Raw genomic sequence first — 11,586 nt, forward strand, 5'->3', positions numbered from 1 at the left:
GAGGATGCATCAGAACCGTAACTGTGGAGGTGGGGGCATCATGTCACAGATGTGGCTTCCCAGAGCCCCAACCTGGAGTGTCTAACCGGAGTCTGGGCTAAAACCTGTGAATGATACAGGGAGACCCTGCACTCAAGGGTCTCTGGGGCCCTCTTACTCTAAATTCCACTGACTTTGACCTGACCCAAACCTGACACAGAGTGGCCACCAAATGACTGCGAGGAGAACGCTCATCCCAGGCAGATCCTGCTGGGTCTCCCACTAACCAGATAAGAAGTCCTCCTCTAGGACAGTGAAACCAGGCTCAGCCTCCTGTCCTGGGTGGGGGACCACTGGAGTCCAGCCACTCCACATCCATGTCAGGATGCCCGGGGCCCAACGGGCTGCCAGCTACAGACACCTTGTTGTGTTGTCACATGGCTAAGCTGGCCTCTGGCCTGCTCCCTGGTGGCCAGTGGCCCTGAAGGCACCCTCATGAATGGGCCAGACCCTTTTACCTCATAGGTGTTCCCCTCCTGAGGTTGGGGCCACTTTTTGGCTCCTGGACCAGGCACCCACCAGAAGAGAAAAGTCACTGGCCAGAATCACCACTCTGGCGCCTTCCCATTGGTGTCCTGCTCCCTCAGAAGGGCCTGTGGCTTTCCCCAGGACCCCTACCCTTCGGGCGCACCTGAGAACTGGTTCCTGCCCTCACCCAGCTTCTCATGTGACTCTGGCTCTGCAGGGCCCCCCTTTCTTCCACATGCCCCCACCCCACCCCACCCCGGGGCTCCCCAGCTTACCACCCAGCTGCTTTCTCAGACCAGTCACTCAATCCAGGGACCCTGGGAGTTTGGGAGCCTTGTCCCCCCTGGCAGTGGGAATGAGTGAGGGGCCACAGGAATGCACGTGCTCTCTGGATAACTTGGCCTGGGCTCCGGGGCTAGGAGGGGCGGCTTCCCTAACTGCCTGAGTACTGGCGAGGCCCCTCCGCCTGACTAATGAGGGTCGGGGAGGTGCTCCTGCCTTCCCCTCCCCCTTTCCAACAGTCCGCTAAATGAACACAGGCAGGTGACCACGGGTTGCACGTCCAGCTTCCCAAATCCAGTTGCTGCTGCGGCTAAGGGGGACAGGCTTTGTAGATGAGATGGCCAAGGAAGCCATCACACCCAGAGAAGATGAGTGGCGTGGCAGAGGGAGGACCTGGCCTGGGGATGCAGCTCATTGGTAGAGCACTTGCCTGGCATGTGCAAGGCCCTGGGTTCCATCCCCAGCACCAAAAAAAAAAAAAAAAAAAAAAAAGGGTTGGGGTCCTTACTCAGGGTAGTGCCCGACAAGAAGCCTCAGGGAGGGGAAGTCTCCTTTGGCGGCGGCATAGTGGACAGGCAAGGCGCCCGTGTCTGTGGCCATGGTGGGTTCCCCACCGCCGTAACGCAGCAGCCAGTTCACCACCTCAGGGTGGCCGAAGCGGGCAGCCAGATGCAGGACCGTGGCACCAGAATTGTCTTTGTCCTGTGGGAGGAGAGGTGGTTCAAGTTCTCTGGCCTGGATCTGCCCCTGCCACGGGCTTGGGCCACTGCCAGCCTCCCCCTGGCCTGGGGGGCAGTACTGTCCTCTCTGTCCTCCCTTGTGCTGTGGTCAGGCCTCCCTCAACAGGTTTTTTGGGATAGAGCTGATCCCAAAAGTTTGAATCCTGCTTCTGTCTTTGGAAAACTGAGTGGCCTGCTTTGACCATAGCACTGTGGTCTTCAGAGGCCTGCAGGATGCAACGGTGACACCCCCACACAGCTCCCGGGACACGGCACCCGGGAGTGACAGCAGGAGTCCTGGCTCCAGGCCCAGGCCAAAGCCCTGACACAACCGAACGCCTGAATGAGCAAGTGTGTTGCTTGGCTGAGGCAGGGCCAGGAAGGGGGGGATGTTGGGCTGTGTCAGGATGGCACTGGGATTGGGGGGAACACCCTGCATCCCCTCTCGCCCTCTCCTTCTCCCTGCTTCCCAAATCTTTCACAGGATGGAGGCCTCCACTTTGGCATACCTCTGACAGCCCAACCTCAGTACAGGAACTGACCCCAGACTCTTCTGGGCTGGGCCATGGGAACAGGCTGTGTTCTTGGTCCCATGGAGCAGTCAGCCAGCAGTGTATATGTGGGCTATGGTGGTCCCTAGGAGGGGCTGGGCAAGACCCCCACAGGAGCTCCAGAACCTCTGGGTCCAGAACATCCATACTACACATCCACTGTGTGTCTCTCGGGGGAAGGGGCTGCTCACAGCACCCAGGCAAGAACTCGAGCGTCTGGACTCAGAGGCTGACACATTTGAAAAACTGGGCACCACTCTAGAATCAACACACCAGGCACCTGGGACAACAGGCAGGGCAGGGAAGGGGTTGGGGCAGCAGTGAGATATCCTAGTGGATGCAGTCCACTAGGATCAGGAAAGTGAGGCCTCTCGTCCCTCCTTGCCCATGACAAGGGCAAGGACAGATGTGGCTAAGGTAGGAGGAATTGGCCAGAGACCTTGGTGAAGGTAAATCTCGATGGGAAGAGGACCTCTGAGGCTCCTGAAAGGAAAGGAGGACAAGGGGACTGGGGAGCACTGGGCACTGCCAAGTCATGGGACGAGAGGAACAGATTGGCTGTCCCCTTAAGGAGGTGGCGAGGATTGTGGGGCAGAGAATAAATGGCCCACAGGAAGCTGAGGAAGATGCTGAGGCCCCTCTCGTATGCCGTGGGTGTGAGGAGACTGGTTCAGTCTGTCCCCTGAGTTCACAGGACAGAGCTGGCTAGAGGTGGCCCAAGTAGGACCATGGTGAAAGACGTCCTGATATCAGATTTTGAGAAGGGCTGGCCCTCTTCACTGGCCCTGGGAACTAAAGGTCTGGCGCTCCAGGGGGTCCTGATGGCTCAGGGTTTCTGGGTGGCAATGGCAGTACAGACACAGTACAGAGAGTGCCACGAGCTGTCCAGGCCTCGGGCCTCTCCTGTGCTGTGGCCCACACCCTAAGCTGCTTATCTTGTGGGATGGGCAGAACCAGGGATCGAGGTCATCCCCTCCTCCCACTTCCACCCCTAGCACTCAAGTATGTTGGGGATGGAGGGCAGGAGACTTGATAAACTGGGCACAAGGCCACTCACTCATTCCACCTCCTCTGCAGTGGTAAGGGAGGCTTCCGGCCAAGCTGGACACTGGGATCAGGGAGGAGAGGGAGGCTTCCAGCCAAGCCTGCACACCAGGATCAGGGAGGCAGGCACCTCCCAAAAGAGTGGGCATAGGCCACATGGCCAGGAACCCTCGATAGCAGGGCCAGCCAGGAGATAAGGGGCTGCTCCACCTTCCAGGAAGGATGGGAAGGGGGGCCTTGCCCTCTGAGGACATGAGACTAGGGTGGGTTTGGCCTTCCTTAGGGCATAACAAACCAGCTTAAAGGAGGCCCCGCCTCCTCCCTTCTCTCTGCAGTTAAGCCAGTGTTCTTCATAAGTGGAAAATCAATTCTGCCCCTCCCACCACTGGCTGCCCCCACAACCAGAACATCATCCAAATTCTTCACCTCAGCCCAGAGACCCTCTGGCCTGGCCCTGGTGGCCTGTCCCTCTGCGGCCCACTCCACAGGCTCCCTCCTTGCTGTTCTCCAGCAGAAGGACATGTACACCTGAGAGCTTGGTACTTCCTGTCCCTTATGCTCAGAACTCCCTGATCCTCACCTGGCTAGCTTCTTCTCATCAGCCAGGACTCCCCTGGGAGGTCACTCCTCAAAGTGACCAGTTGGGGCCTAGGGACAAAAAGACCCAGAGGGAGCTGAGAAGTAACTTAGCTGGAAGGCCTGAACGTGCTGATGTCCTGTGGAGACCCCATTCTCATGTCCCATCACCCTAGCCCCACACCCTGGCTTAGGGACTTCTGCATCTCAGCGTCAAGTGAGCTGTGGGACTTTGCCCATCCCCACCTCCAGATCGGATCCTGGAGGGCATGGGCTTCTGGTTCTGCCATCCAAGCCCTTTGCCCCACCCCCAGGACTCCAGGATCAGCGCTGTGTCTCTCCCATGCAACGCTGGCCCACTGAGCCCAATTCTCCTCGGTTTCTCCAATACTACCCACTGCTCTTCCAGGGAGGGGCCAGGGCTTGCTAGGGCATCTGCCCAAGGACTCAATCCCGGAAGACCACCCCATCCACAGCTCTTTGGAAGGAAAGCTCTTTGGAAGGTTCAGCTAAGCCAGGAGGACCCAATCCCACCTACCCTCTCGCCAGGGGGGCTGGGAGGAAACCCTCTCTGGGGAGGAATCCCCAAGCCGCTCGGGGAGCAGCGGACCCACCTGCACCCTGCAGCCGCCCTGCGAGAGCAGCCACTGCAGGCAGGCGAGGTGGCCGGTAGCTGCGGCGTCGTGGGCCGGTGTGGCGCCGTTTCGTGCGCGGGCGGCAGCGGGCAGGGCTGCCTCCTCCACCAAGAAGCGCAGACAGTGCAGCTTGCCCGCGCGGGCCGCGTGGTGCACAGGCAGGGCGTCCAGGGGGTCGCGCAGGGAGGGCCCCAGCAGGTTGGCTGCATGCAGGGACCTCAGCACATCCAAATCTCCCTGCCGCGCCGCCTGCAGTGCCTGCTCCAGGGCCATTGTGCCACCCGCGGCGCCGCGACCCCGCGCTCAGTGCGTTTCCCGGGGTGCCATGCGCGTGGCTGGGCCGTCGGGGCTGTGCGGACCCGGAAGGCGGAGCGGCTGTCTGCTTGGCCCTGGATCTGCACTGCTTAATGCTCCGCTCCGCCTCGGCTGACTCTGGGGCGGGGACCCCGCGGGCGCCCAGCTTAAGCCACGGGCCCGCCCCCGCCCCGCCCCCTTTTCGCCCCGCCTCCGCTGCCCAGAGTCCCCCGCCCGCGGGGACCACTCCGGTGACAGAAACAGGTGCATTCAGGGCTTCTTTCCTAATTTGCCTCACGTAAAAACTGAGGCCCCAAAAGACCGCAAAACTGGGCTAGAATTCGAGAGCCGTCCAGGCACAAAGGAAGTCATTCATCTGCCCACTTGGCCACTATGTGGGCTCTGGAGACACAAGCCAGCGACGATTGCAGTTCCAGGGGATGACACGTGTCATTAGAACAGGCAAAAGGGGGTAATAGGAAGTGATTTGTCGGGGCGACTTGAGCGGCCAGAGAGAGATCCATCTGAAGGAGGTGTCCAGGTTTAGGGGGATGAAAAGGGACATCCATTCCCGGTGGAGGGGAGAGGTCTGAAAGGACAAAGGCCCTGAAGTAGGAACAGGCCCACCAAGCCCTCGAGGGCTCTGCCTTCAGACCTACGCACTGCCCTCAGGTCCTCTGGGAGGGAGAGAGAGAAGGAGGAAAGGACAGGCGTGGCCAGTGAGCTCAGAACTGTGGGTCTGGACACCGCAGATTCAGATCTCCCAGGGCCGCTGTCGACCATGGGCTTGAAGGCCTGGGGCTGCCAAGCTAGAAGAGAAAGTGGGGGTGTGAGGGCTGGGGCCAGCGGGAGACGCACCAGCGCCGTCATCCAGAAGGAAGATGCCATGACCCCGCGCTAGGACGCAGGAAGGCGCCCGGGGGCGGGCGGCGGAGCGCATGTGCGCCAAACCCTGCGGGCGTGGCTAGAAACCGGTTGTGGGAGCTGGAGGAGGCAAGGACCTCTGGACCCGAGCAGAAATGCCAGAAAGTGGGGGCTGCGTAGCTGTAAGAAGCGCAATAAGCATATCGAGCGACCTTGATACAGCCTGTGCCCTTCCTTTCTCATCCCACCTCACCCCACCCCCATCGGAGACCCATGAGAGCCCAGCCCCTGTCCGCTGCTGACTTTCACCCAGCGCCTGGCACCTGCCGGCACAAGGCGGCTCTGGATAAGCTGTAGAATGAAGCTGCTTCCAGGAACACTTGAAGTCTTCGTTCTGATCTCTGCGGCTGCCTCCAATACCATTCTCTGGGGCCGCCACCTGATGGCGCCAGGCGTGGTGGCTTTCAGCAGCTCGCTGGTGACCTAAAAACCAGAGCCACTGTGCCCTGGCCAGGTGGGTTTCCAACGACTTCAGCCCAGCTGGACCCTCTCACTCTCTGGATGGGGCCTGTGGTCCTTGGGATCTGGGACCTCTTCCCAGCAGTTTCTGGATTTCTGACAGCCTCACTACTATGTCTGTTGTGGCGAGAGCCATGCACTCGCTGCCTTCGGACTGCCCTCCTCCAGCATGCCCAGAGAGGCAGTGCCCCTCAGCCAGCAAGTAGCCCGAGCGAGGGACTAAATTGCCTTTCTTGAGTTATGTTCCGCTGTGACTCCTTCATGAGTACAAATCCCTGCAATTCATGTCCTCCACCCCCAAGGTGCCCTCCTCCAGCCATGGACACCTCATCTATTATATGCACTGCTACCATCCCTCTGAATAAGGCAGATGCCCCTTGGCCCCTCCCACTCTGCTAGTGACATCTATACAAATGCCAGGCATGAGCACCCACCCCCCTTAACCTGTTTCTCAGATTCCCTGAGGACACAGCATACACTCAGACTGGGAGCCTGGCCCTTTCTGCCAGGCCTTTTTGTCCTCTCTGGGCCCCCCACATCCACTGAGCCTGCTGGGTCCTTTCTAGCAACACCAAAGAGGCCCCTCAAGACATGACACATGCATGGAACTCTTGCCACTTATCAGGTTTGTTCCAAGCTTCACCTGGATATTAATTCACACAGGGAGGCTGAAGGAAGTATAGCTGTTATCCTGATCTCAGAGCAGAGGAAAATGAGGCACCAGGAGCTTGTTTTAAGTCATCTCTCCTAAGATGATGCATATGGGAGGCCAGGCATGGTGGCACACACCTGTAATCCCAGTGGCTCTGGAGGCTGAGACAGGAGGATATAAGTTCAAAGCCAGCCTCAGGGGGCTGGAGTTGTGGCTCAGTGGTGGAGCGCTTGCCTAGCATGCATAGGGCGCTGGGTTCGATCCTCAGCACCACATAAAAAAAAAAACAAAATAATGTGTCCACCTAAAAATAAAAAAGAAAATACATAAATAAATAAATACTTTTTTAAAAAGCCAGCCTCAGCAATGGCGAGGCACTAAGCAACTCTGTGAGGCTGTGTCTCTAAATAAAATACAAAATAGGGCTGGGGATATGGCTCAGTGGTCAAGTTTCCCTGAGTTCAATCCCCCCCCCCCTGCAAAAAATCTGGGAAATGACAAAGCCCACTCTCCACTGACCTGGCTGTGCTCTTCTTCCCTTGGTACTTGAAGTTCTCTGGCCAGAGCACCCCATTGCCTCCCACCTTCTAAGTGTCAACTTGAGGACTCTCTCCTTTCATCTCTCTGATGGAATCTGAGACAGACATGCCATGTCTGCCATACCATGACAGACAGTAGTGAGGCTGTCAGGTATCCAGAAACTGCTGGGAAGAGATCCCAGATCCCAGTGACCACAGGCCCCATCCAGAGAGTGAGAGGGCCCAGCTGGTGGGTGGGAAAAAACTGTTCAAGCTAAGTTCAGGCCTGTCCCCCACCCACGGGTCAATGTACTTCCCAGGAGTGGAGACCAGGATGGATTGTGTCCCCATGGCCCTGTAGGAGGCCCTAGCTCACTTAAAGCCTGCACCCTACATCCTGTCCACCCAGCTGTCGCACCTAAGTTGCTCCAGTTCTAAAGGACTCCTTCCAATAAGCAACAAGACCCCACAATCCTGTGGTTGAAGCAAACTGTGAGTGACCTGGCCAAAGTCCTTTATAGTCATGGGGGAGTGGTGAGGGAGAGACTTAAATTCAGGAGTAACTGGCATTGCAAAAGAGTGTGTTCCTCTGCCCCCTGTCCTCAAATAGTGTTCCTAGGCCTGAAGGAGGGTGTCTCAGGACGAACTGCCTTCTCCTCAGTATCGGTCTCTCCTCAGTGATGCAGGTTTTGGTGCAGGGTGGGCCATCAGTGTATATGGCCTGGGGTGCGTAAGTGGAGTGATCTGCAAAGCTCTTAAATAATAATTCCCTTAGAGGAGGCTGGCTCATAGGCATCTAAACAACCATGAGTGAGGCACAGGGCACCCCCAAGCCTTGCTAGGACACACGTATTGAATGTTTTATTCTCATAATTGGAACTGTTATGAGGATTCACGGAAGTTAGGGGGAAAAGAGTTTGGCCCTGAGCTTAGCACACAGAAAAGTACTCCTGGATTGTGACCAGAGGTCCTCTGCTTGGTACACACAGGAGTGGGTGGCCCTAGCTCCTTTTGGCCAGGCTGCTTCGGGTCCCCTTCCTGATGGGTAGCTGGTCTTCTTTTGCCCTGTTGGAGGAACACTATGGAAAGGGACCTGGGCTAGAAGTGGGGGCTGGGCTATGCTGGAGAAAGGAGGGGTCCATCCAGCACCCTGGACAGAGCCTGCCTTGGCTTAGCCCCATCTCACTTCCTCCTGGATTTGGCTTGGTGGGTTTTGCCAACTGCGCGTTCAACAATCTGCCCCGCAGTTTGCATTGTGGTCCGCAGGGGTGGCCGTTGCCCCGCCAGCCCATCGGGGGAAGGGAGCCCGTAGCAGATGGGCGGGGGACGCCTGCCAGTTTGCAGCAGCAACGGCCACGCGTCCCGGAGGCGTGCCCTGGAGCGCCACCGGTCCCCCACTCCCAGAGGAGGGTGGCTGAGAACCGGCACCTAGGACGCTCCGCCTGCTAGTCACGTGAGCTCCGACGGTCCTGCGGGTGGGGAATCTGGAGCCCTGGTGAAATAAAAATGAGCTCCAAGGGGCTTCTGGGTTGCCTCCTTTGAGGCTTAATTTCCCTATCCAAAACCGAGGGTGGGGAACCAGCTGATCCCTGACTCGGCGAGCCGCGGAGGAGTTTATAGAGAAGTCTAACCTCCCGCGCGCTAGTCCTGACTTGGTCGTTCCCAACAGCTAGGGCCACGACAAGACGCTACCTCTCTCGGAGCCTCAGTTTCCCCGCCCAGCTCAGAGAAGCTGGTGGCAGGAGTGTCTCCTAGTAATCTTCGTGGGCTCTCCCTGAGACCCTGACCTTGGCACGCCTGTAGCCTCTGGGTCCCTGCCCCGGCTCATAGAACTCTCTGAGTCCTCCGGCGGGGCGTGAATGAAAAAAGGCGGCGTTGGAGAGGGCCCACAGCCAGAGCCAGGGCAAGCCTGGCTTCACCCGCCCTTTCTGCCCACCGGGTCAGCGCTGTTATGAGCCCAATAACGCCCACGGATTCCGTGACCCCTGCCGCAGCTGGGTTGGAAGGCCGGGAGCGGCATCCCCGGGGGCACCACCGTGTTCCCCTTTAACCTTATCCTGAGTAGGAACAAAGGCGAGAGGTGGGAGTGGCGGGGCGGGGCGGTGACGCCGCCGACTTAAACCCGGCTGCAGGCGCAGCACACTTCTTTGGCGCGGGCCCGGGCCGCGCCCCGGACTTCGGTCTTGGTCTCTGTCTCGGCTCTTCCTGCCTACCCAGGTCTCCCCCCGCGCGGGACCCGCAGCCACCGCCACTTTCCTCCGAGCATGGGACTGCCTCGCCGGGCAGGGGATGCGGCAGAGCTGCGCAAGGTAGGAACTGGGGACTGGAGGCGGGAGGGATCCGGCACCGCCACCCACCTAACCGCAGCCGCTGCGCTCAACCTCGCGCCCACAGACCCTGAAGCCGCTGCTGGAGAAGCGCAGGCGCGCACGCATCAATGAGAGCCTGAGCCAGCTCAAGGGGCTCATCCTGCCTCTGCTGGGCAGGGAGGTGAGTTCCCTGGGGTTCGTCGCGGTTCAGTGAACCGGGAAGCGGAGGTGGAGGGCCCCGGGGCGCCAAGGGCGGGCAGTGCTCCTGCCTGAGGAACAGGCTAGAGGGATCCCAAGGCCAAGCCTGGGCTGGACAGGCACTGAGGAGCCGACCCACCGAGGACCACGGCGCGCCTGAAGCTCAGCTCTCGGCTAGAGCGCAGTGCTGTTGGTGGCTGCTGTCAGAGATCTGTTTTGTTTGTTGGTCTCTGTTCCTCTCCATCGCGGCCTGGGACAGAACTCGCGCTTCTCAAAGTTGGAGAAGGCCGACATTCTGGAAATGACCGTGCGCTTCCTGCAGGAGCTGCCTGCGTCCCCCTACTCCCCGGAAGTGCCACGTGAGTGACCCTGCTCCCACTCCCCGCCTACCACACCCTTTGCCCAGACCCCTGCGCTCCGCACCTTTCACCCTGGGTGTCTCACGCCTCTCTCCCTCCGCAGCGCCACGCGACAGCTACCAAGAAGGCTACAGTGCCTGTGTGGCGCGCCTGACTCGTGTGCTGCCGGCCTGCGGCGTCCTGGAGCCCACCATAAGCGCGCGCCTGCTGGAGCACCTTCATCGAAAGGCATCAAGCGTTACCCCTGATGGCTGGCGGGCTGGAGACTCTGATGGGCCCCCCTCGCCAGCGCCACCACCTGCGCAGGCTCCTGCGCCCTCTCCACCTGCACCTCCCGGTGGCCCTGGGCTCTGGCGGCCGTGGTAGTCCCTTGGCCAGTCCAGGGGCCCTGGTGACTGCAAGGGAACTGGAAGGCCCCAGGCAGGGCAACGAAGCTCTTGGTGGTGGCCACTGTTCCCATAAAGAGGGACCAGCTGGAATGGGATGAAGGTGGAATGGGATGTTTGTGACCCGTGTGGAAGACTGCATCCCTCAAGGATTCAGCCGGAACAAATAAGGGGAGTTGCCCTGCTTCACCCCCAGGTTAGACATGTCTAGATAGGAGAAGGGCAAGTGGCTGTAGGGTGAGGAACAAACCCTCCCTGTCCCAGTTGGCTCTGGAACTGCGCTAGCCACAAACTGCCTGGAGAGTGATACACCTGCCATAGGGCTGGCACCAGACCAAGGCCTGGGCCAGGAGCTCACCTGGCCAGGTGCAGCCATCTGCTCAGACTGAGCACTGCCTGCCCAGTCCTGCTTGGGCCTACTTCCTGCCCAGCTGGGCTTGGAAATCTAGGGTGATGGCCTTTGGGGTTTTGGTCACTGCCATGGCTCCGCAGAGCATCAGAAAAAGGTGAAGGAAATGTAGGGCTGGAGAGCTGTCACCTCCACTCCTAGGCTGTCCTCCCCAGTTACTTGTGTGGCTGCGGGTGAGGGCTTCCTAAGGTGGTCTTGGAAGGATTTATTTCCCCAAGCATAAGGTGGTTTTGGGGTGTACAGAGGGGTGCGATGAGAAGGAAGTTTGTCTCTGGAGGGCCTGAGCCCAGCACAGCTGTGGTGCGGTGTGAGTGGAACAGGGTCCATGCCACAGGGTGACAGAAATTCAAGAGATGGCATGTGTTAGGGAACAGGAGACCCCTGCCTGCTTTCTCTACAGTTCCTGGGGACTGGTTACTGGAATCAAATTGTTCTTAAGAACAAGTTTCTTTCTTCCCTATGAAAGGCAGGAGGCTCGCTGGGAGGACCCCAGGGGGGACCTGTGGATCCCAGTAATGGTGCCCCAGAGGGGGTTGGAGGACTTGCTGCCCACTGTCAGTCACTCTCGTCATTTCCTGGGGGACTTGCTGAGCATTGCTGGAAGATAGGGAGTTCTCCCCCAGCCCCCAGACCAACAGCCTGTGCTAGGGACCTAGGCACAAGAGGAAGAAGGCAAAACTGATGGGTAAAGGGCAGTCACTAAGTCAGCCTAGGCCACACAGCCCATGAGGATCTGGGCACTGGTTTGGGTGACAGGATGTAGG

At 59.1% G+C, this 11,586-nt stretch overlaps 2 protein-coding genes across 5 annotated transcripts in view; one reads left to right on the forward strand and one right to left on the reverse strand.

Annotated features, from left to right (window-relative positions):
* ESPN (espin) overlaps positions 1–4,587 on the reverse strand; it is a gene marked incomplete at its 5' end in the record, with an annotated part of 28,240 nt that extends 23,653 nt beyond the window's left edge. For all 4 annotated transcript variants that reach the window (XM_081308599.1, XM_081308598.1, XM_081308596.1 and 1 more), the window contains 2 exons: positions 1,298–1,491; positions 4,294–4,587. In XM_081308599.1, coding sequence (XP_081164725.1) covers positions 1,298–1,491; positions 4,294–4,587 — 488 coding nt within the window. The remainder of the gene's footprint in view (positions 1–1,297; positions 1,492–4,293) is intronic.
* Positions 4,588–9,425: 4,838 nt separating this feature from the next.
* Positions 9,426–10,437, forward strand: HES2 (hes family bHLH transcription factor 2; the record flags this gene model as incomplete). Its single annotated transcript, XM_081308774.1, has 4 exons — positions 9,426–9,470; positions 9,556–9,651; positions 9,928–10,027; positions 10,131–10,437. The coding sequence occupies 4 exons, from the start codon at positions 9,426–9,428 to the stop codon at positions 10,391–10,393; spliced, it is 504 nt and encodes a 167-aa protein (XP_081164900.1). The 3' UTR covers positions 10,394–10,437.
* Between the last annotated feature and the right edge of the window lie 1,149 nt (positions 10,438–11,586).

This window comes from Spermophilus citellus, assembly GCF_964194105.1.
Source record: "Spermophilus citellus genome assembly, chromosome: 9".
Classification (NCBI taxonomy): domain Eukaryota; kingdom Metazoa; phylum Chordata; class Mammalia; order Rodentia; family Sciuridae; genus Spermophilus; species Spermophilus citellus.